This window comes from Calonectris borealis, chromosome 33, assembly GCF_964195595.1.
Source record: "Calonectris borealis chromosome 33, bCalBor7.hap1.2, whole genome shotgun sequence".
In the NCBI taxonomy this organism is placed as follows: Eukaryota; Metazoa; Chordata; class Aves; order Procellariiformes; family Procellariidae; genus Calonectris; species Calonectris borealis.
The window spans coordinates 600,041-623,871 of NC_134344.1; the positions used below are offsets into that span (position 1 = coordinate 600,041).

The following is a 23,831-nucleotide window of genomic DNA, read 5'->3' on the forward strand; positions in this document are numbered from 1 at the left end:
GGAACAGGAATTCCCGAAGGCGGAGGTGAAAAGTAGTCACCCCCTGCTGTGAGACGTCCAGCGGCAGGATCGGACTGCTCAAGCCGATCTGAGGCGGCTGTAGCTATTCGCCTTTCAGTTTTATATCTTTTTATACAATTAATAACATCTCTCCAAGATTTCATTAATTTTCTTGCTGATTTATCATCATCAATTACTAGATCCCACAAACAATCTCCATAAGAACGCCACTCGTCTACTTCAAACATACTTTCAGGGTCTTTAAAAAAAACCCTTTCGCTTTCCCTAACGCAATTAAACCAGCCAGGTCTTTTAATTGGCTTACTCCCCGCTTTTCTAAAAAGCATTTTAAAATATCGAAGGCTACCTCTACTTCCATTGCGCGCTTCTCCTGACCCTCTTAATTATCCGGTCGTTTGCAGCCTTTTCCCACGGGTAGCCTTCTATCGGACGGCGAACCCCCTCTTAATTATCCTGGGTTCAAGCACGGATCAGGCACGCCGCGACAGCGTCTACTGATCTTCTGCTCCCTGGTCGCTGCTACCAGTGCTTCTCCGATCTCGCTGTCCGGTGGAAAACAGGGATGGGGGGTCCCTGTTCGGGCGCCACTTGCGACGAGCGAGGGAAGGCAGGCAGTCGACTCAATGTGAGTGATAAGGCCAGCTTCAACTTTATTGTAAAACCCTACACATATTTATACACTAAGTTCTACCTTATGCATACTTGTCTCACAATCATTGGCTTAGCTCTAAAAATTACATTATCATATTCCTCCTACTTTCGGTTACTGCTACGTGGTCCGGGTTCCATCCTGTTTTCCCTATACTATACTTTCTCAAAGTTGCTTATCTGCACAGAGCAAGGTCAGCATAACTTTCTTTTCTCCCTTGTCAGCATGACTCAGAATTTTCCCACCGCGGCCTAGTCTGGCTAACTTTCTCCAACAGTCATGGGATCTTTTCTTTAGACAAAGCAACGAAGGAAGATTATACGCTGGGTATTTTCAGATGCAAATAGGCAGCTGTTTTGTAACACAATGGAAAATACAGTAAATTCCCCATTCATACTTTATTTACACGAAAAGGTGCTTTTCTAAAGCTTACCTCCAGGGTTTTGAAAGAATCATTTTTTTATATTTGTTCTGTTGTATCTCAGATTGAGCTCAGTCAGGTTGGTGCAGTAAGCAAAGACTCTGTCAGGGAGCTTATACAATTCATCACATTCTAACTTCAAAATCTGCCACAGGGGCACATTTTGAGAGATGCCCTTGTAGCCTGCGTTCAGGTAAACCAGCTGGCCATACTTGGTCAGATTTGCAGGAAGAATAGCACTTCCCATCATTTTACCTGCAAAGGCAAAATGAACACGGTACAAACTACAATCATTTTGACACAACTTGTATCTTAAACTGAAGACTAAGCAAACCAGGCTCAAAAAACATGTAGTTTTATACTGAGGAAACACTCAATATGTTTCACCCATAAAGCAGCATTCATTTCTGCAGAAAAGGTATGTCTAACAGTCTCTCTAAATTAAGATTTTTCTTTAAAAACAGTAGTATTGCCTTACGTAAAAATAATTTTGTTCAAATAGCTACCAACACTTTATCTACTATCGATGCAAATTTCCAACCATTTTCCCTTTTCTGATTAATTTTGCATTGCTTTAACATGCATAAAATACAATAAATATAACAAATTGTACACAGGCTCCTCAATGTTAATCACTGAGCTCCGAGCTTAACCACACTAATAAATATTTATAGTTATAGGCAGTAAGAATGCCCAATATACCACTTCTTTATTTTACAGTTCTTGCCAGTTTCTGTTTTACAAGCCAGCCACACAAAATTCTAACCGCCTTTCCATCTCACGGTGAAAGAAGGAATACCAGGCTACAGAAAGGTGTATGAGAAAGTAAGAGCAGACAAAATAAATCAGTGCCAACCTAATCAGAGAAGGAAACGCAGAAGAGCTAAGGTGTAGAGAAAACACTGTCCATAGATTCAATATATTTATCCAAATACTTCCAGGCAAACTTACACATTTAAGAATTTATACACCCCATATCTTTTGAGCATTTCCATTAGGATATCAAGCTCTGTCCACTGGTGCTCCAATCTTCAATGGCTCTGCCTGTTTAGGCATTACATTTCTGATGAATCTCAGACTTTTTCATTTTCTGTTCAGTTTCTATTTAGTATCCATAAGATCTAAATTCACCTGGTGATCTTGTAATATGGCTTTACTGGATAAGGAAGAAAATTAATTCCACACAAATTCTGACCGGAATAGGGCTGTAAGAGCTCAGAAGGGTTTGACTACCCTGCTGAGTCATGGAGCTTGTCTAATTAAATAGCATTTCTGCTAATCAGGAAAGGAGTGCAGTGTATCATTCTCTATGGAATTAATCTGTAGCAAACAGAGAACAAATACTTTGGGAGTGCTTGCCAGAATATTTTTCCATGCTTTAGCAGAGAACAGTAAGCTTAGGTTCCTCCACTTCAATTGTTTCTTTTTTAAAAAATATAAAGCTTATTCTTTCACTTTACAGTGAAAGCACTGAGTGTCTCCACAGTCTCCATATACACATACCTATATGGCCTTCTGCCAACTCATTTGGAACCTACCTGCCAACCTCAGAAGACCGTCGGTGCCCCACTACAGAACAGCCTACGGAAGGAAATTTCACCTTACTAGACTTAACAGGAGTCTAGAAGAGCTTCTCAAAAGACTAACTCGCAGGAACATGAGCTTTCTTAGTTCTGCAGCTCACATTTTCCTTTGCTTGGAGCCTGTGTTTAATTAACGTGATCTAGCTTTGAGCACATTAGATTATTGCTCAATAGCAAACAATGAAACAAGAAATTAAACCAGCATTTGTACAGAAAAAGAAAAAGCCTTCAGAACTGATGACGTTTTTTAAAGAGAAGAGTTTTCACTACCATAACAAAACACTCTGAGGAACTGACACGGCAACCTGCGGCCAAACAGGAGTTTAGCAGGTCAGGCCCCGGCAGAGTTTGCTTGGTGGGTGACCTGCCTTCTCAGAGGGCAGGCATTAGGACTGCTCCGGTGACAAAAAGCCATTCAAGTGGCCAGAGGGGAACCCTGTGCGTGCCTCTGGGGGAGCAACCTGGCCATCCAGGGAGAGGCATCAGTCAAATCCAATGGGAGTGGGGATACAAGCAAGGGAAAGAGGGACCTAAAGCATTGCAAAGGTGTGCACAAAGGACTGCAAGAGACGGTTTAAACTAAACCTTAATGAAAAACCAGTTCCCTACTGGGCACTGCATGTGGGCCTGACTCCTCTCCTGCAGCTCACACAGCCTGGCTCTCTGCTCACCTGCCACCGGCAAACAGGGAAGGGGAGGGGACAGCAAATAACCAAACCTGGTGATCCTGCAGACAGCCTGTCCTGCTACAGCCACTGCTGAACACAGCATCCGTGTCCCTGTAGCTGAGGAAAATAAAGGACCCCTTGTCCTGCCTCATTCCTCTGCACCCCAGCTGCTAGAAGAGCTCAGGAAAACAAAGGGGGAGCTTTGTAACAAAAGCTTTACCTCGAGCCTGCATCCTTCTGGGGTTTTGTTTAGGGAGATCAGATAGCTGCCATGCTCCTCCAGCTTGTCTTTAAGTTTGAAAGGCGCAAGAAACATACTGCACAAATACGAACCGAGGTCTTTGGCTGACTTCCAGAGGGGCCTGAAAGGCTGCCGCCTTCTGCTTTTTTCACCAGGAAATCCAGGGAATCTGGAGTCAGCTTTAGGTGTTTTATGCTTTGGTTGGTGATCCAGCCCAAGAAAGCACACACCCGTTATCGGATTTATGTTACAGGATAATATTTAATGGCAAAAGAAAGAACAACAGTTTTAACGTTATGAGCAGGAACTTTAAAAAGCTGGAGAATTTAGCAGGGGAGCTCCCAGCACCTCCCAGGGAGGGATATTCCCGTTTCACCTGTATTACCTTTTCTTTTTTTTAAAACACAAAAATACCTCCTGCCAGTTGGGGACACCACATCCAGGCACAAGCACCAAAGCACGCTCGTTAAGCAAACAGCGTTGCCACCGACTTTGCAAGTTAAGAGGAATCCAAGATCAAGGAGATCGCCCAAACTGCTGAGCAGGACTTTGGCTTTGTACCGCTGATATTCGCATCTATTACCAAGAAGTGACAAATGGCATCCACTTATCGCTGCTCTCCCTTCTGCACCACACTTCCCTAACCTGAAATACGTCAGAGGTGCCGAGGGCGGAGGTCACTCCTAGGCTCAGAGTCGGGCTGGCGCTTGTCATCTGCTGACAGAAACCGATTTAAGCACACAGACACAGATGAGCAGCATCGCTCAATCCTCCTTATAACTCAATTACCATTTATTCCAAGCTAATTCCACTGTCTCTGAAAATCCTCGAGGATGTATCCCAAAAGCAGATATGCTGACTGACAGATTACTGACAGGAATATTCTTCTTTTAACGTAGAAACAAAGCACCAATAGATTCCTACAGAGCCACATAAAGTATCCCTTTTTAAAAGAGAATTTGTTTATGCGAGAGAGCGATATATTACGTTTTTAAAAGCGATAATCGCATGTTTTCCATTGTATTAAAAATAAAAAATTGTTTTTAAAAGTCCAGGTAAAAGTTTTAAGTACAGCTTTTAGATACGTGCCCGCAGCGCCGGGGGGAAGGGAGGGAGGGGGTGCCTCCCCGGCGGGGACACCCCCAGAGGGGCCTCCCCATAAGGAGCTGGAGCTACGGGGAGACAAATCCACAGGGGACCGCTGCTGCCACAGGGACCCAGCCCCGCAGGGACCCACACCCCGAGGGACCCAGTGGCCCTAGAACACTCTGGAATTCACCAGGGCCCCGCTCGGGCATCGGTAAAGCCTGAGAAAAACTCGGGGGCGCTTTATCTTTTTTTAATTATTATTATTTTTGTTATATTTGCAGTTTGTTTCAGGCCTTTTTCTGTCGCTTTGGAGGACTGCCGGCCCACAGAGTGTGACTCCGGAGGACTGAGGGGCACTTCCGGTAACCTGGAGGACCGCCGGCCCATAGAGTGCGAGTTCGGAGGACTGAGGGGCACTTCCGGTAACCTGGAGGACCGCCGGCCCATAGAGTGCGAGTTCGGAGGACTGAGGGGCACTTCCGGTGCGCTGGAGGACCGCCGCCCCATAGAGTGCGAGTTCGGAGGACTGAGGGGCACTTCCGGTGCGCTGGAGGACCGCCGGCCCATAGAGTGCGAGTTCGGAGGACTGAGGGGCACTTCCGGTGCCCTGGAGGACCGCCGGCCCATAGAGTGCGAGTTCGGAGGACTGAGGGGCACTTCCGGTGCGCTGGAGGACCGCCGGCCCATAGAGTGCGAGTTCGGAGGACTGACGGGCACTTCCGGTGCTCTGGAGGACCGCCGGCCCATAGAGTGCGAGTTCGGAGGACTGAGGGGCACTTCCGGTAACCTGGAGGACCGCCGGCCCATAGAGTGCGAGTTCGGAGGACTGAGGGGCACTTCCGGTGCGCTGGAGGACCGCCGGCCCATAGAGTGCGAGTTCGGAGGACTGAGGGGCACTTCCGGTGCGCTGGAGGACCGCCGGCGCATAGAGTGCGAGTTCGGAGGACTGACGGGCACTTCCGGGCCTCCGGGCGGGCCCGGAGCGCGGTAAGAGCCCGTACCGGAGCGCCGATGGCCGGTCTCGGGGCCGGGCCGGGCCGGGCCGGGCCGGGCGGCGCGGCCGTCGCTGCGGGAACCGGCTGCAGCTCTCTGGGGCCCGGCGCCGACCCGGCCTCCGCGGGGGCGTTTCTGCGCGTTTCCCGCGCGGGTACCAGCGGTAGTGGCCGCCGCTGCCGCGGGCCGGTCCCTCTCGCCGCGTTGGTTCTGCCTGCCGGCCGGTTTCCTGCGGTGCCGGGGCGGCGCTGGGTGGGTGTTGCGCGGGCGGGGAGGCTCGGCGTTGCGAGGCGCGGCCGAGGCGCGGCGGGGGGGGGTGGCGGCTCTAATCTGCGTACCGAGTCGGGAAGTCGCGGTTTAGCGGAGCTGCTGACGACCGGTAGGACCGTCTGCGCTGGTGACCGCCCCGAGCGGCACCAGCCCCCGGCCGGAGCAGCCGCCGCTGGGGACGGTGCGAGCAGGGGCGGCGGGGCGTCTTTCGGCGGGCTTTACCGGGCGGTTCCGTTAGGCGACATGGCGTTATCGCAGCGGGCCGGTTCGATGATTTGCTGTTCCCAAGGGCAGTGAGCGACCGACCCGCGCCGGGAGGATTCCGGTTTTCTGCGGCTGCAGGAAAGAGGGAAAGGAGACAAAGCGCCGAAAACGGAGTCTGAGGCGGAGGGAAAGGTTAATTACTCTCCGAACCGTGATTTCGTATTGTGAATTAGAAACCGAGTTAGGAGTCGTTAATTACCATAATTATAACAAGATATCATTGTAGTAAACTGCTGCCCGTTAGTATTCTATTTCTGCTTCGTATCTGGAAATTCTTATGATGGTGATATGCTTGGGCGTCATGAATGCCTAAATTTAACATTGCTGTTATTTAATAAGTAAGAGGCATTAATAAGGCCCAATTAGTGTTCTAAAGGTTTTTAAAATTTAACTGCACTGGTTTTTATTTAATTTGCACTGTTTTTACTTTTATTTTAGCTCTACTTGGAATTAATTAATACCTGTGGTTTGGTGGGTTTTTTTCCCCCAAAATTCTGATGTTTAAGTTCAGGTGGTTATAACGCTCTGTTAGTCTTCTAATTTTATTTTAAATCTAAATCTTTTAATGTTGTTATTTTTGGTTGAGAATCGTTACCGCCTATGAGTTTTCTTAATACCTACATTTAAATACAGCCATTATTTAATGACTCATTTTCATTTCTCTTTATTTAAAAATCTAAAGCTTCACTTACTATTTGGGTTCTAAGCAGGAGTCATTATCGCCTCTGAACTTATCTACAGCTGTGTTACAATTTAGGTATTATTAAACACTCCCAATCAGCTTTCAAATTTTTATTTTCATTTTAAATTCTAAAACTTTCTTATTTTGTTTCCGATTGGGAGTTATTAACGCCTGCAATTTATTTAATAATGGCTATATTTAAATTTAGCTATTGATGACTCTCAACTAGTTTTCTATCTTTATTGCTTAAAAAAGGATGGCTAATTTTTTTTTTTTATTATTACAATACAGATTAGGAATAATTACCGCCTGGTTCGTTAAGTAATAGCAATGATTCAATTTAGCCATGACTCATCCCTAAATATTATTTCCTTTATTTATTTGCACTTTAGCGTTTTAATTGACACTTTGCTACTAAGTGGGATTAACTAGTGCCTGCGATTTTTTTTTTTTAATACTAGCTAGAGTTGTTTCTTTACGGATATTAATCCCAGTTAGTGCTCTATTATTTATATTTTGCTGCTTGTAATTTTATAGTATATATTGGGAGTAATTAGTGTCTGTAGAGTTTTGCATAATAGTTAGAGTCTAGGCATTATTTACTCACAAAGGCTGTTCTCGTTACTGTTATTTAAGTTTTTATTCTAGATGTTTTAAAGTAAATAACAAGTAATAAAAATTAAAATAACAGAAACCAGGGACGTTGGAGATCCCAGGAAAAACAACAGGAGCACCTCGGTGTGACCAGAGGTCGGACAGGTGCTTCGGTCCAGCTCAGCGGCTGCAGGATTTCGCACTTCAGCTCCGCCAGCCCTTTTTTCTGGAACCCCCAATTCTGGGGGGAACGAATGCACGTGCAGCAGATACACCACAGCATCAAACCGCTGGCTGCGCCACCACCACTGGCCGCACCCAACCGTCGCCGCTGCGCCAACAGGAGCCCGAGCGCCTGCTGCCACCTTGGCCAACGGCGCATCCGACAAAACCTGTGACGACACTGAGACCGCAAGGACACAGCGGAGACGAAGGCGAGCGGACACATTACATCGCAGCAGGTACGATGTGTAATGCTGAAACGCTGCGCCAGGTCACACACACGCAGCACAGATAATTGTATTCTGTGTGAGATGCGCAGCCGTCCTTAGCGTCTTCACAACTCTCTCTTCACGGCACCATTGCCTCCGCCGTGGGGATTCCCGGGCGGAAAACGAGCGAGCTCTGCACGTTGCGGTGTGCCCTCACCTTCCACACCCGCACACGAGAACAGCTGCCCACCTGTCAGGCGACACCAGAAACCACAAAGCCCCTTGAATGAATTTACAGTCCCGCAGTTCCACAAACCAGTTACACTTCACAGCCCGACCCTCCTTTGCGCTGGGTGTCTGCTTCACCTCCATGCACCCTCCCACAGCCATCTCCCCGCGGTCTGTCCCCGCATGACATGTGGCAGAGCGGCCAGGAGCGAGGGGGGCGGAACCAACGGGGGGAAACTAAAAACCTCCCCTGGATTGGGACGTGCGCCTCCTGCTCTGGCTTGGGTTTGCAGCTCGCCAAGCACCAAATTGAGGAACAGGCGGCTGCTGGAGACGACGCCACCCGCTCCTTCACTGCAGCTTTGCACGGACAACCTGACCAGGTTGGTAATTAAGCTTAATTTTACCGGGCGGAACGCAAACCTTTCTTTAAGTAGATATAAATAACTTAAGATTATATGGAGTTACATGTGAAAGTAGTTTGCTAAATGTAGTACCAGCATTACCAGCAGAAATGATGTGCTTTAGTTTTCTGTCTGAAAAAGAAAACACGGTGCTGTTGCTCTTCGTGTCTGTCAAGACTACACACGCTGCTAAACTGGTCCCAGCACGGCCTTTGGACAGGACAGGCTGCCAGAGCAGAACTAGATCCCATAAGAATCCTCTGAAACATCCCTAGCTGCAGCGTGAATTATTCACTGTAAATCACCAACAGCACTTCCCCGTCACCCAAACTCCGAGAAGGTTTCTCCAGCCGACTCCCGTAGCAGATATAAACAGGCCCTAAAGGACAGAAAACACGAGAGTAGGGCTGAAACAAAAAATAAAATACACACATCAGAAACCGTACTGAGCACCGTAACTCGCACCTGAGCAGCTGGAACAGTAATGAAGGACAAAAGAAAATGCCTCAGGGGAGATGTTGAGGGGGCAGAGGACCTGGGGGGCTCGGAGCAGAGCATGGCTGTCCTCGGGGAATCCTGGCTGGCGGCTCCAGCATCAGCAAGCCGCGGGAAGGGCTGTAGGGGAGCTGGGGGGGTCTGAAGTGGGCTGCTGAGCCAAAAGGGTCCTCGGAGAGGGGAGGAGGTGGTGCTGGGGGGAGCGCGCCTGCCCTGTAGGGAGCCCTGCACCCTCTGGGCTGCCGGCAGCCCCCTTGCCACTGATTCTGGGATGGAGAAAGGGGGCTGGAGGGCGGCTGTGGTCCTGCAGGACAGGGGGGCCAAGGCCCTGAGGCAGTGTGAGCTGCGGGGGGCAGTCCTGGGGCGGAATGGGGTGAGGGGGCTCGGGCAGCAGGATGCTTCTGCGATGCTGCCTCGCAGAGTGCTGGGTCTGGCCACCCACTGCTGGCCCCTGCTGTGCCCTCCCCAGCCCCCTTCTGCGTCACCCACCCATCCGGACAGGCTACTCCCATCTGGTGCTCCTGGGGGGTCCCTGCTCCCACGGACAGTGGCGGGACCCTCGGTGGGTCAGGGTGGGCAGGGACACCCATACTGCACAGGGACAGTGGGACCACGACAGATGGGGGGGCCCCCCCGTGTCCTCCCCTGCACCCCTCCCCATGTCCCCCCCGCCACCCTTGACCCTCCTCAGGCTGCCCCGAGTCCCCCCACAGGTGGGGTGCCTGCTCCCCCAGCACCCGCAGACCCTTCCCTCCTCCCCCTGCCCTGCACAACCTCAGGCAGGTTTTGGGGGCGAAGCGTTGTTCCGCAGGCCTCTGTTGCCCGCCAGCCCCCTTACCGTGTGCCGGGCTGTTGGCCCCTGTTGCAGTCCAGGCGGAAACAGCAGCGAGAGCCATTTGAGGATGCGGCCTCTGCCGGGCCCTGCGCCAGGGGTCTGCGCTGCCACCAGACCCCCAGCCCCGAAGCCGCTCATCCCAGGCAAGCCCACCCCCCGATTCCTCCCCTCTCCTCTCTCCTCAGGGAACGGAGGGCTCCCAGCCCCACATGGACCCAGGCACCCGCGGCCCCGAGGCGGTAGCGAGCCAGGGAGACGCCAGGACAGGTACAGGACGGGGCTGGGCTCAGCATTGGGCTCAGCGCTCGTCCCTGCGGGCTGGGAGCGGAGGGCGGCGGGGTCAACACCCCAGGCCGGGATGGGGCTGCTGCTGGCTGTGTGGTACCCCCTCCCCGTCCCGTCCCTCCCCAGCGCCGTCGCCCATCTGCCCAGCAGGTGACAGGCAGGAGGAGAGCCTGGAGAGGGGGGGCATGTCGCTGAGCAGAGCAGGAGGAGACGCATCCCCCGGGCAGGAGACAGAGCAGGAGCGTGGCGGTGGTGCCGGGGCGGCACGGTCGCGCACCAACACCTGCGAGGCGTGCGGGAAGACCTTCAGCCTACGCTCCAACCTGCTGACCCACCGCCGCAGCCACCTGGGCGAGCGGCCCTACGCCTGCCCCGAGTGCGGGCGCTGCTTCGGGCAGAGCTCCCATCTCCTCACCCACCAGCGGCTGCACACCGGCGAGCGGCCCTACCGCTGCCGCGACTGCGGCCGCAGCTTCAACGTCAACTCGGACCTGGTGAAGCACCGGCGGACGCACACGGGTGAGCGGCCCTATCCCTGCCCCGAGTGCGGGCGCCGCTTCGGCAGCAGCTCCAACCTCACCCGGCACCAGCGACTGCACACGGGCGAGCGGCCCTACCGCTGCCCCGACTGCAGCGAGAGCTTCCGGGACTGCCCCTCGCTCACCATCCACCGGCGCACCCACACCGGCGAGCGGCCCTACCCCTGCCCGGCGTGCGGCAAGGCCTTCGCTGACAGCTCACTGCTGGCCAAGCACCAGCGCACACACCGTGCCGAGAAGTCCTTCGCCTGCCCCGACTGCGGAAAGAGCTTCTCCACCAGCTCCTACCTGCTGCGGCACCGGCGCACCCACCTGCCCGAGAAGCCCTACCGCTGCGGAGAGTGCGGCCGGGGCTACAGCCAGTTCGCCCACCTCACCACCCACCAGCGGGTGCACACCGGCGAGCGGCCTTACGTCTGCCCCGAGTGCCGTAAGAGCTTCACCACCAGCTCGGCGCTCACCAAGCACAAGCGCGTCCACACCGGCGAGCGGCCCTACGTCTGCCCTGACTGCGGCAAGAGCTTCACCCAGAGCTCCAACGTCATCACCCACTGGCGTCTGCAGCACGGCAAGTCCCTCTGACGGCCCTGGCCCCTTCCCTGGCGCCGGGGTCCCCTCCCCGAGGTTTCTCTGTGTGGCGCTCGGCAATAAAATCTGCCATCCTGCAGCAGAGGCCACCGGCACGGCTGGGGTGGGGCGGCGGGGAATGGATCCGGGGCAAAGTGTCACCCAAGACACTCCCTCCGGCACTGGGGGTCCCCGGGGGCCTTGTCAAACCCCAATTCTCTCCTGAGCCCTCCCTGCCGAGCGGAGGCTGACCCAGACGGCTCCCAGCCCAGAAGCCGCTGTGAGCAAGTGGCTCCTCTCGTTTCACAGGTGGGGAAACTGAGGTGGGAGAAAGCAAAGGAATTTGGTGGTTTTCACCCAAAAAGGTGGATGCAGAGGCTGGGGCACAATGCGAGTCTTTGAGTTTTGGGTATCGGAGGCATCTTGCGGCTCGCCACCAACCTGCGCAGCTCCTGCAGTGTCTTTTTGAGGCGGAACTGGGGTCCCGTGGGGGCTGTGGGGCTTCACTATGCAGCGAGGGGGGGCGGGCGAGCCAGGGGCGAGGGGGGCAGCTGCAGGGCCAGCTCGGAGATGGGGGTCCCCTGGGTCGCGCCGGGAACACCGTGAGCACCCACAGCTCTCCCAGAGCCTGGCAAAGCCCTCAGCCACACAGAGGATGGGAGATGATGAGCGCGAACTGGAAGAGGACGGGTCTCCGCTGGCTACGAGCAGCTTTTCCCTGAGGACGGCCAAGCGGGGCAGCCGGGGTGGCTGCGCTGTCCCCATCCATGGAGCTCGGCCAGGCCAGGCTGGACAAAGCCCCGAGGAAGCCCCCGAGAAGCCTCCTCGGCTGGAGGAGGGTGGGTTGGACGCCAAGCTCCCTGGGTCCCTCCTGAGCCCGGTTGTCGTAGGGCCCCACCGTTCCCTGGGCTGTTGTTTGCAGGTGCGAGGCCAGAGAGGGTTTGTCCCCCTTTGCCCACCCCTTGCTGTCACTCTGCTGCCAGGTGACGCTGCGGAGCCAGGACGTGGACAGGGATGGGGACAGGGCAGGGGATGGGGGAGACATGGATGCAGGTGGGGAAGGGAACGGGACAGGAATGAGGATAAAGACAGGGATGGAGATGCAGAAGGGGATGGGGATGCAAGCGGGGATGGGGATGCAGGTGGGAACAGGGATGAGGACAAGGATGGGGATGCAGATGGGAAGAGGATGGGGATGGAGACAGGGATGCAGGCAGAAACAGGGACAAGGACGGGGATGGGGATGGAGATGGGATGAGGACGAGGATGGAGATGAGGCCGGGGATGCAGATGGGATGAGGACAAGGGTGGGGACGAGGACAGGGAGGGGGATGCAGGCGGGACGGGGCCGGGCACGGGCAGGAGCGCAGGGGCGGTTCGTCTGCCCCCGCCGGGAGGGGGGGGATGGAGGGGGGAAGCGCCGCCGCTCCTCGCCCCCGCTTCCCTCCGCGCCTCCCCGGTCGCCGCGGCGGAGGCTGAACTTCCTGGGTCACCGGCGGCTCCTCCATCCGGGAGCCCGGGCGGAGCAGCCGCGGGGCCGGCGGCGGCGCGTCCCCGAGCAGCCCGGAGCGGGGGAGCCCCGGCCCCTGCAGCCCCCGGAGCATAGCCCCCGCCCGGCTCTGCCCCGCCGCCCGCAGGTACCGGGGTGCTGGGGGTCCCTCTGCGGAGCCGGGGAGGGGCTGCTGAGCCCGCGGGTGCCCCCGCTCCGGCCCCGCTCGCGGGGAGGCCGCGGAGGGGAGATGCTCAGCTGCCTGCATCCTTAGCCGGGAGCGGGGGGGCCCTGCTAGCGGCCCCCCATATCTGCCTAAGCAGCCACCCAGGCCCGGTTAGCGGGGACCACAGCAAGAGCAGGGGACGCGGCTGCTCTGTGCCCACGCCGGGAGGTGCCCCTGAACCCCCTTTCCCTCTCTTGCAGGTGCTGCCGGGCTTCGAAGCGGCGTCGGCATCATGCAGGAGAGCTACGAGTCCCTGATCCTGCTGGGTAAGGCTGGTGTCCTCGCCTGCTCCCGCTCCCCGCAGCATGCTGCCGCCTGCCCTGCCACGCGCCGGGCTTCGCCACCGAAAAATAATCCGCTGCCGAAAAAGATGCATCCTGCAGGCACGGCAAGAACAAAAGCTGTCGCCACCGTGCGTTGGCACAGCCAGCACCACGGGGTTGGGCCCCTGCCTTTGGCATCGTGAGCCCTCTTGGCACAACGTGGCGCGTGCTTTTTAGCTGGTGGGTGCAGGGGGAAAAGAAAGCGCAATTCTTGTGAGAGTTTTGTTTTTTAAGGCGTTGGGTGCAGAGGAATGTGGTGCTGGGATGGCACATTCCTCCTCGGAAGACGGGAGATGCCGCAAGTGAGGTTACCTGCCAAGCAGCCATGGTCTGCTGGCTGGAAATGCCTTTTATTGCCTTTCTCTCCCAGCTGCTTGCCTGAACGCAAAATGCCATATTTCCTTTAAAAAGTGTGTGTGTATATACGCACACACATACTGTTTAATAAACCCCACGTAACAGACCCGTAACAGACCCTGTGTCTTCTTTCCCCCTTTTTCCGGAGCAGACTTCCCGATTCCCAAGCCCAACGTCATCTCCCGGCTGGAGCTGGAGGAAGAGCTGGGGGTGCCGGACCCAAACGACTCCAAGGAATGGGAGATCCTCAGGGTGGCCCCCACAGGTGAGCCGGAACCCCACCCCAAATGGGACAGAGGTTTTAGCGGTGGCCCTGTGGCAGCCCCTGCCTCAGGGAGCGTCCCAAGCTGGCAGGTACCCGGGCGTGGAGCCGCTGGGCTGGGGTTGGGAAGAGCTTTCTTACCCTCTGTTCTGGGATCAGCCTTTGGCCGCCCAAATTGTTCAGGTTCCCCCTTTTTCGCCTTCGCACCGGGAATCACTCCCATGAGCGTTGACTCTCTCTGCCCCAGCAGATGACGGGACGGGGAGCGAGAACGAGGAGGAGGCTCCCAAGGCGGACGGCCCCGAGCTGGCAGAGCTGGACGTCATCCTGTCCCAGGGGGCCGAGGAGGGCGTCCCCCAGAGCCCTGTGCTCGAGGACGCCTGCCAGAGCCACTGTGGCCCCCCCTGGGACCCCCAGAGTCCCCCCGAGGAGCGGCCGGCGTTGCACCGCTGCGACGGGGCGGCAGCCAGCGGCCGAGGGGAGCGGCGGGCACGGCGGGGGGACGCGCCAAAAACCTGCGGGCAGTGCGAGAAGACCTTCTCCCGGCGGTCGGAGCTGCTGATCCACCAGCGGCTGCACACGGGAGAGAAGCCCTACAAGTGCCTGGACTGCGGGAAGAGCTTCACCCGCAGCTCAAACCGCAACGCCCACCAGCGCATCCACAGTGGAGACAGGCCCTACAAGTGCCCTGACTGCGGGAAGAGCTTCGGCCAGAGCTCGGACCTGGCGAAGCACCAGAGGCTGCACGCCGGCGAGCGGCCCTACGCCTGCACCAAGTGCGGGAAGAGCTTCAGCTGGAGCTCGGACCTTGTCGTCCACCAGCGCATCCACACCGGCGAGCGGCCCTACAAGTGCTCCCAGTGCGGGAAGAGCTTTAACCGCAGCTCCAACCTCAACACGCACCAGCGGACCCACCTAGGCGAGCGGCCCTACAAGTGCGCCGACTGCGGGAAGAGCTTCAGCTACAGCTCAGCCTTCCTCAAACACCAGCGCACCCACACCGGGGACAAGCCCTACCAGTGCGCTGGCTGTGGGAAGAGCTTCTTTGAGAGCTCGGCCCTCATCCGGCACCAGCGCATCCACACCGGCGAGACGCCCTACCAGTGCCCCCACTGTGGGAAGAGCTTCAAGCAGAGCTCGTCCCTCATCACCCACCAGCGCACCCACACCGGAGAGAAGCCCTACAAGTGCGGAGACTGCGGGAAGAGCTTCATCGTCAGCTCGGCCCTCATCAGGCACCAGCGGATCCACCTGGGATAGGCGCTCGCCGCTGCTCCTCTACCAGGCATCGAGCCCCGCTGCTTTCAGGGGACTGAGCCGGACGGAGCTGGAGGCGGCTCGGGGGGCCCCGGGGGCTTCCAGCCGCAGCGGGGGAGCAGGAGCCTTGACGAGCCTGAGCGGCACGAGCAGCCAAGACCCTCCCGAGCCTGAGTGGGCACCGGTGGGAGAGGAGCCGCAGTGGGGATGGACTCGAGGGGACGTTTCGCTTCTCCCGTGCCGAACAGGGACATGGCACCGGCAGCCCGCCAGGATTCCTTGACCCTGTCCGCACAGAGCTGTGGGAAGCCCGTGCCAGGCAGGCAGCTGTGTCTTGCTCCGTGCCGCGGGGCCGAGGCCTTGGGACACCCCGAGCCGCCTTTCTGCCACGCTGCGTCCATGTTGTGGCCGTTGTGTAGATGGGGCCGAGCCTTTTACCTGCCTGTGTTTCGCCATGGGGTTTGGGGGGTGGAAAGGGGGGGAGCCCGAAGCAGAGTCCTGTGGCGTGAGCCTCGCGGTGCAGCTTTCTCCTCCCTGCACGAGCACAAAGGGTCCTGTAACTCATTAATTTGGCAACAGTCCTCCGCAAACAGGGCTGTCGGAGCAGCTCCAGCAAGGCCGCTGGCAAGGTAATTTCAGCTCCAGCCCGGTGCTCGGCGTGCCGGGGCGCGCGATCCCTTTCCTTTCCCTGCCTGCCATAGTAAAGAGCTGCTGTACCAGCCGCGGGCTGTGCACGCCTGTGTTTTCCCCGGGTTCAGGTTTCCGCCGGCCAGGGCGGCTGCTCCCGCTGCGGGCGCCCTTGGCAAGCGCGGCATCCTCGGCTCTGTCCTCCTCCGGCAGCGGGTCTGGCCGCGGGCAGGGCGAGGGCAAGAAGGGGGCCCCTCCCCGAAGTGGGGGGCGGGCAGCACGTCGCCGTCCTGGTGAGAAGGGTCGGGGTGCGGGTCGGGGCCACAGGAGAAGCGACCCTGTCCCGAACGCCGCGGGGGGGTGGGTGAGCAGGGCCGGGGGGGCCCGGGGGTGCTGGGTGGCGGGTGCTTGGGGGCTGGGGAATGGCGATGGGGGCCGGGCCGGGGCCGGGGCCGGGGTCTTCCCCCCACCGCCGCCGCCTTCCTCCGAGCAGCCCCCGGGGGTTGAACTTCCTGGGTCAGCGTCTCCGCCGCCGCCTCCATTGTCCGCCCGGCACCGGCGAGGCCGCGCAGCGCCCGGACGGCAGCGGGGGACGGGGACGGGGCAGGAGCCGCAGCCGCCGCCGGCCCGGGCCGGGCCCGCAGGTACCGGGGTAGCGCGGGCGGAGGCCACCGGCGGGGGGTCCCGCGGGGCCGGCCCGGCCCGGCCTCGCCTGGCGGCGACGGGGCCCGGAGAGCGGCCGGGCTGGGGGGGTCGAGGGGCCGGGGGGCCTGTGCGTGGTGGGGCCGGGGGCCTCGCCGCGAAGCCGGGCCGCCAGGCGCCATTTGGGGCGCCAGGGAGGTTCCCGCTGCCCCCGAGCCGAGTCGCGGCGTCTCCCTGGCACGTCCCTGCCGCCGCCAGCCGGCCTGGGCTGCTCCCGCAGCACCGCGCACCGCCAAGCCCGGGCGAACCGCCCCGGCGACTCGGCACGCCGCCGGAGCGCCGAGGCCCCTTGAAGCCGGGCACCGGCGCCTCGAGGGCCCCAGGAAAGGCTGGACTCGGAATTTCCCTCCCTAAAGCCAGCCCCGACCCGTCCCGGGTTCGTCCTCGCTGTGGGGGCTGCCAGGGCTCGTGGCCGCTCGGGCGCCCCGAGCTGGGGGGTGCCGGAGGGTGGGCATCCCCCAACGCGGCCTTTCAGGGGGAGCGACTTACGTTTGGCTTCTCCCCTTGTCGCCGCAGGTGGGGACGGCACGGGGACGCCCCCGGCTCGGGGAGCCCCCCGCCATGTCGCCGAAGCGCTGCAGAGGGTCCGCGGCCCCCCAGCCCGAGCACGGCAGGCCCCCGAGGGGCCAGGGCCGGGCGGAGGGGCAGCCGGCCCCCCGGGATGGCGGGGAGGCCGAGGCGGGCGGGCGCGGGCGCGGACGGCAGAAGCGCAAGGAGACGGTCATGCGTCAGCAGGCCTCTGCCGAGGAACACCCCAACAGCTGCGTGGAGTGCGGCAAGAGCTTCGCGCAGAGCACTGCGCTGCTGGCACACCAGTGCAGCCACGGCAGTGGGAGCCCGCAGAGCTGCCAGGACGGCGGGAAGGAGATGGGCGCCGCCGTTGCCAGCCCGGCCCCGCGCCCCGCCAGGCAGAAGCCCTACAAGTGCACCGACTGCGGGAAGAGCTTTGATCAGAGCTCGGGCCTGGCGAATCACCAGCGGCTGCACTCCGGCGAGCGGCCCTACACCTGTGCCAAGTGCGGGAAGAGCTTCAGCCGGAGCTCAATCCTCGTCGTCCACCAGCGCATCCACACCGGGGAGCGGCCCTATGCCTGCAGCAAGTGCAAGAAGAGCTTCAGCCAGAGCTGGGACCTCGTCATCCACCAGCGCATCCACACCGGCGAGCGGCCCTACAAGTGCTCCCAGTGCGGGAAGAGCTTCAGGAGCAGCTCCAGCCTCAACCTGCACCGGCGGACCCACCTGGGCGAGCGGCCCTACCAGTGCGCCGACTGCGGGAAGAGCTTCACCTACAGCTCGTCCTTCCTCAACCACCAGCGCATCCACACTGGAGACAAGCCCTACCACTGCAGCAACTGCGGGAAGAGCTTCTCTGACCGCTCGGCCATGATCTGCCACCAGCGCATCCATACCGGGGAGAAGCCCTACCAGTGCTCCCACTGTGGGAAGAGCTTCAAGCAGAGCTCGGCCCTCATCATCCACCTGCGCACCCACACTGGGGAGACCCCCTACCAGTGTGGCGACTGCGGGAAAAGCTTCAAGCAGAGCTCATTACTCATCACCCACCAGCGCATCCACACTGGGAACAAGCCCTACCAGTGCGGCGACTGCGGGAAGAGCTTCTTCGAGACCTCGGCCCTGATCCGCCACCAGCGCATCCACACCGGGGAGAAGCCCTACCAGTGCCCCCACTGCAGGATGAGCTTCTGCGAGAGGTCACCCCTCATCACCCACCTGCGCACCCACACTGGGGAGACCCCCTATCATTGCTCTCACTGTGGGAAGAGCTTCAAGCAGAGCTCATTACTCATCTCTCACCAGCGCATCCACACCGGGGAGAAGCCCTACAAGTGCGGTGACTGCAGCAAGAGCTTCCGCGAGAGCTCGGCCCTCATCAGGCACCAGCGCATCCACACCGGGGAGAAGCCCTACCAGTGCCCGCACTGCGGGAAGAGCTTCAAGCAGACCTCATCTCTCAACTCCCACCTGCGCACCCACACCGGAGAGAGGCCCTACAAGTGTGGCGACTGTGGGAAGAGCTTCCGCGACAAGTCTGCCCTCATCAAGCACCAGCGGATCCACCTGGGATAGGCGCCTGCCGCTGCTCCTCCTCCGGGCGTCCAGCCCCACTGCTTCTGGGGGGCTGAGCCGGGCAGAGCTGGAGGCGGCTCAGGGGGCCCCGGGGGCTTCCACCAGTGGTGGGGGAGCAGGAGCCTTGCCGAGCCTGAGCGGCGCAGGCAGCCGAGACCCTCCCGAGCCTGAGCGGGCACCGGTGGGAGAGGAGCCGCAGTGGGGATGGACTCGAGGGGACTTTTCGCTTCTCCCGTGCCAAACGGGGACGTCACGGGCAGCCTACCAGGATTCCTTGACCCTGTCCCAGCCGGAAATGTGGGAAGCCCGTGCCGGACGGGCAGCTGTGGTTTGCTCCCTGCCACGGGGCCGAGGCCTCAGGACGCCTCGAGCCGCCTTTCCGCCGTGCTGTGTCCATGTTGTGGCCGTTGTGTAGATGGGGCCGAGCCTTTTACCTGCCTGTGTTTCGCCATGGGGTTTGGGGGGTGGAAAGGGGGGGACCCCGAAGCAGAGTGCTGCGACGAGAGCCTCATGGTGCAGCTTTCTCCTCCCTGCACGAGCACAAAGGGTCCTGTAACTCATTAATTTGGCAACCGTCCTCCGCAAACAGGGCTGTCGGAGCAGCTCCAGCAAGGCCACTGGCAAGGTAATTTCAGCTCCAGCCCGGTGCTCGGCGTGCCAGGGCGCGCGATCCCTTTCCTTTCCCTGCCTGCCATAGTAAAGAGCTGCTGTACCGGCCGCGGGCTGTGCACGCCTGTGTTTTCCCCGGGTTCAGGACGGGGGGTTGCGGGGGCTGTCGCGGCCAAAATGCGCAGCTGGGGGGTCTCCCAGCTCCCCCAGGACTTTCTTGTCCGGATGTGGAGTCGTGCAGCGGGGAAGGGCGGCGCATCGGGGAGGGGGTCTAATGCTGCTGAGGGGACCGGGAGCCTGCGGGCCCCCCCAGCCCAGGGTTTGGGTCTCTGGGCTGCTCCCAGGGTCGGGGGGATGCCGGGCCCGCGGGACCCCGGCACCGCCGGCCAGGGCGGCTGCTCCCGCTGCGGGCGCCCTTGGCAAGCGCGGCATCCTCGGCTCTGTCCTCCTGCGGCAGCGGGTCTGGCCGCGGGCAGGGCGAGGGCAAGAAGGGGGCCCCTCCCCGAAGTGGGGGGCGGGCAGCACGTCGCCGTCCTGGTGAGAAGGGTCGGGGTGCGGGTCGGGGCCACAGGAGAAGCGACCCTGCCCCGAACGCCGCGGGGGGTTGGGTGAGCAGGGCCGGGGGGGCCCGGGGGTGCTGGGTGGCGGGGGCTTGGGGGCTGGGGAATGGCGATGGGGGCCGGGCCGGGGCCGGGGCCGGGGCCTTCCCCTCGCCGGCACCGCCTTCCTCCGAGCAGCCCCCGGGGGTTGAACTTCCTGGGTCGGCGCCGCCGCCGCCTCCATTGTGCGCCTGGCACCGGCGAGGCCGCCGCAGCGCCCGGACGGCAGCGGGGGACGGGGACGGGGCAGGAGCCGCAGCTCCAGCCGGTCCGGCCCGGGTCCTGAGGTATCGGGGCAGCGCGGGCGGAGGCCACCGGCGCGGGGTCCCGCGTGCCCGGCCCGGCCCCGTCTGGCGGTGCTGGGGCCCGGAGAGTGGCCGGGGCCGGGATCGAGGGGCCGGGGCCCTGTGCGTGCTGGGGCCGGGGGCCTCGCCGCGAAGCCGAGCCGCCAGGCGCCATTTGGGGCGCCAGGAAGGTTCCCGCTGCCCCCGAGCCGAGTCGCGGCGTCTCCCTGGCACGTCCCTGCCGCCGCCAGCCGGCCTGGGCTGCTCCCGCAGCACCGCGCACCGCCAAGCCCGGGCGAACCGCCCCGGCGACTCGGCACGCCGCCGGAGCGCCGAGGCCCCTTGAAGCCGGGCGCCGGCGCCTCGAGGGCCCCAGGAAAGGCTGGACTCGGAATTTCCCTCCCTAAAGCCAGCCCCGACCCGTCCCGGGTTCGTCCTCGCTGTGGGGGCTGCCAGGGCTCGTGGCCGCTCGGGCGCCCCGAGCTGGGGGGTGCCGGAGGGTGGGCATCCCCCAACGCGGCCTTTCAGGGGGAGCGACTCACGTTTGGTTTCTCCCCTTGTCGCCACAGGTGGGGACGGCACGGGGACGCCCCCGGCTCGGGGAGCCCCCCGCCATGTCGCCGAAGCGCTGCAGAGGGTCCGCGGCCCCCCAGCCCGAGCACGGCAGGCCCCCGAGGGGCCAGGGCCGGGCGGAGGGGCAGCCGGCCCCCCGGGATGGCGGGGAGGCCGAGGCAGGGGGCCGCGGGCGCGGGGGGCAGAAGCGCAAGGAGACGGTCATGCGTCAGCAGGCCTCTGCCGAGGAACACCCCAACAGCTGCGTGGAGTGCGGCAAGAGCTTCGCGCAGAGCACTGCGCTGCTGGCACACCGGTGCAGCCACAGCGGGGAGAAGCCCTTCGCCTGCCTCGACTGCGGCAAGAGCTTCGGCCTGAGCACCAACCTGCTGCAGGACCAGCACACACACGCCGGCAGGAGCCCACAGAGCTGCCAGGATAGCGGGAAGGAGGTGAGCGCCGCCGCTGCCAGCCCGGCCCTGCACCCCCCCAGCCAGAAGCCCTACAAGTGCACTGACTGCGGGAAGAGCTTCAGGTGGAACTCAGGGCTCGTCATCCACCAGCGCACCCACACTGGTGAGAGGCCCTACAACTGTTCCCAGTGCGAGAAGAGCTTCAGCCGGAGCTGGGCCCTCGCCATCCACCAGCGCACCCACACCGGCGAGCGGCCCTACAAGTGCTCCCAGTGCGGGAAGAGCTTCAGGTGGAGCTCGGCCCTCGTCGTCCACCAACGCAACCACACCGGCGAGCGGCCCTACCAGTGCTCCCAGTGCGGGAAGAGCTTCAGGTGGAGCTCGGCCCTCGTCGTCCACCAACGCAACCACACTGGCGAGTGTCCCTACCAGTGCTCCCAGTGCGGGAAGAGTTTCAAGCGCAGCTCGGCCCTCGTCAGGCACTGGCAGATCCACCTGGGCGAGCGGCCCTACAAGTGCACCGACTGCGGGAAGAGCTTCAAGCAGAGCTTGGACCTGACAAAGCACCAGTGGCTGCACACTGGTGAGCGGTCCTACACCTGCGCCAAGTGCGGGAAGAACTTCAGCCAGAGCTCGGCCTTCGTCGCCCACCAGCGCATCCACACCAGCAAGCGGCCCTACAAGTGCCCTGACTGCGGGAAGAGTTTCAGGTGGAGCTCAGCCCTCATCATCCACCAGCGCACCCACACCGGCGAGCGGCCCTACAAGTGCCCCGACTGCGGGAAGACCTTCAGGCGGACCTCGGCTCTCGTCGTCCACCAGCGCATCCACACCAGTGAGTGGCCCTACAAGTGCCCTGACTGTGGGAGGAGCTTCAGGCGGACCTCGGCTCTCATCGTCCACCAGCGCACCCACACCGGGGAGCGGCCCTACAAGTGCCCTGACTGCGGGAAGACCTTCAGGCGGAGCTCGGCACTCGTCGTCCACCAGCGCATCCACACCGGGGAGCGGCCCTACAAGTGCCCTGACTGCGGGAACAGCTTCAGGCGGAGCTCAGCTCTCGTCGTCCACCAGCGCATCCACACCGGGGAGCGGCCCTACAAGTGCCCTGACTGCGGGAACAGCTTCAGGCGGAGCTGGGCCCTCGTCGTCCACCAGCGCATCCACACCGGGGAGCGGCCCTACAAGTGCTCCCAGTGTGGGAAGAGCTTCAGGCGGAGCACGGACCTCCTCGTCCACCAGCGCACCCACACCGGCTAGTGGCCCTATAAGTGCTCCCAGTGCGGGAAGAGCTTCAGGCAGAGCTTGGCCCTCATTGTCCACCAGCACATCCACACCAGGGAGAAGCTCCACCAGTGCCCCCCACTGCAGGATGAGCTTCTGCGAGAGCTCGTCCCTCATCATCCACCTGCACACCCACACCGAGGAGAAGCCTACAAGTGCGGCGACTGTGGGAAGAGCTTCCACGACAAGTCTGCCCTCATCAGGCACCAGCGGATCCACCTGGGATAGGAGCCCGCCGCTGCTCCTCCTCCAGGCGTCCGGCCCTGCTGCTTTCTGGGGGCTGAGCCGGGCGCAGCTGGAGGCGGCTCGGGGGGCCCCAGGGGCTTCTAGCCACGGTGGAGGAGCAGAAGCCTTGCCGAGCCTGAGCGGCGCGGGCAGCCGAGACCCTCCCGAGCCTGAGCGGGCACCGGTGGGAGAGGAGCCGCAGTGGGGATGGACTCGAGGGGACGTTTCGCTTCTCCCGTGCCAAACGGGGACGTCACGGGCAGCCTACCAGGATTCCTTGACCCTGTCCCAGCCGGAAATGTGGGAAGCCCGTGCTGGACGGGCAGCTGTGGTTTGCTCCCTGCCACGGGGCCGAGGCCTCAGGATGCCTCGAGCCGCCTTTCCGCCGTGCTGTGTCCATGTTGTGGCCGTTGTGTAGATGGGGCCGAGCCTTTTACCTGCCTGTGTTTCGCCATGGGGTTTGGGGGGTGGAAAGGGGGGACCCCGAAGCAGAGTGCTGCGACGAGAGCCTCGTGGTGCAGCTTTCTCCTCCCTGCACGAGCACAAAGGGTCCTGTAACTCATTAATTTGGCAACAGTCCTCCGCAAACAGGGCTGTCGGAGCAGCTCCAGCAAGGCCGCTGGCAAGGTAATTTCAGCTCCAGCCCGGTGCTCGGCGTGCCGGGGCGCGCGATCCCTTTCCTTTCCCTGCCTGCCATAGTAAAGAGCTGCTGTACCGGCCGCGGGCTGTGCACACCTGTGTTTTCCCCGGGTTCAGGACGGGGGGTTGCGGGGGCTGTCGCGGCCAAAATGCGCAGCTGGGGGGTCCCCTCGCCCCCCCAGGACTTTCTTGTCCGGACGTGGAGTCGTGCAGCGGGGAAGGGGGGCGCATCGGGGAGGGGGTCTAATGCTGCTGAGGGGACCGGGAGCCTGCGGGCCCCCCCAGCCCAGGGTTTGGGTCTCTGGGCTGCTCCCAGGGTCGGGGGGATGCCGGCCCCGCGGGACCCCGGCACCGCCGGCCAGGGCAGCTGCTCCCGCTGCGGGCGCCCTTGGCAAGCGCGGCATCCTCGGCTCTGTCCTCCTGCGGCAGCGGGTCTGGCCGCGGGCAGGGCGAGGGCAAGAAGGGGGCCCCTCCCCGAAGTGGGGGGCGGGCAGCACGTCGCCGTCCTGGTGAGAAGGGTCGGGGCCACAGGAGAAGCGGCCCTGCCCCGAACACCGCGGGGGGGAGGGCTGAGCAAGGCCGGCGGGGCTGGGTGGCGGGGGCTTGGGGGCTGGGGAATGGCGATGGGGGCCGGGC

General features: G+C 61.0%; 2 protein-coding genes and 1 pseudogene across 11 annotated transcripts in view; 2 read left to right on the top strand and 1 right to left on the bottom strand.

Annotated features, from left to right (window-relative positions):
* The window catches only part of LOC142074173 (uncharacterized), a 227,996-nt gene that overhangs the window by 61,540 nt on the left and 142,625 nt on the right, over positions 1-23,831 (bottom strand). The gene's annotated exons all lie outside the window — the stretch shown is intronic.
* On the top strand, positions 5,526-11,359 carry LOC142074175 (uncharacterized). Of its 10 annotated transcripts, none has more exons than XM_075134680.1 (6): positions 5,526-5,659; positions 6,225-6,331; positions 7,573-7,936; positions 8,428-8,517; positions 10,054-10,135; positions 10,280-11,359. In XM_075134680.1, exons 5-6 carry the CDS (start codon positions 10,078-10,080, stop codon positions 11,272-11,274), a joined length of 1,053 nt encoding a protein of 350 aa, XP_074990781.1. In that variant the 5' UTR covers positions 5,526-5,659; positions 6,225-6,331; positions 7,573-7,936; positions 8,428-8,517; positions 10,054-10,077; the 3' UTR covers positions 11,275-11,359. The 10 variants fall into 10 exon arrangements, with proteins under 10 accessions (XP_074990781.1, XP_074990777.1, XP_074990778.1 ...); XM_075134676.1 differs by having other exon boundaries at positions 5,527-5,659; positions 8,239-8,517; XM_075134677.1 differs by having other exon boundaries at positions 5,527-5,659; positions 8,293-8,517.
* Positions 11,425-23,275, top strand: LOC142074201 (uncharacterized; annotated as a pseudogene).

Excerpts from the sequence above, each read along its gene's own strand:
- LOC142074175 (XM_075134676.1), top strand. The coding sequence starts at position 8,323 with ATGTGGCAGAGCGGCCAGGAGCGAGGGGGGCGGAACCAACGGGGGGAA. Across the intron at positions 8,518-10,053 it reads TGCACGGACAACCTGACCAG|GGAACGGAGGGCTCCCAGCC; the intron begins GTTGGTAATTAA and ends CTCTCTCCTCAG. Across the intron at positions 10,136-10,279 it reads CCAGGGAGACGCCAGGACAG|CGCCGTCGCCCATCTGCCCA; the intron begins GTACAGGACGGG and ends GTCCCTCCCCAG.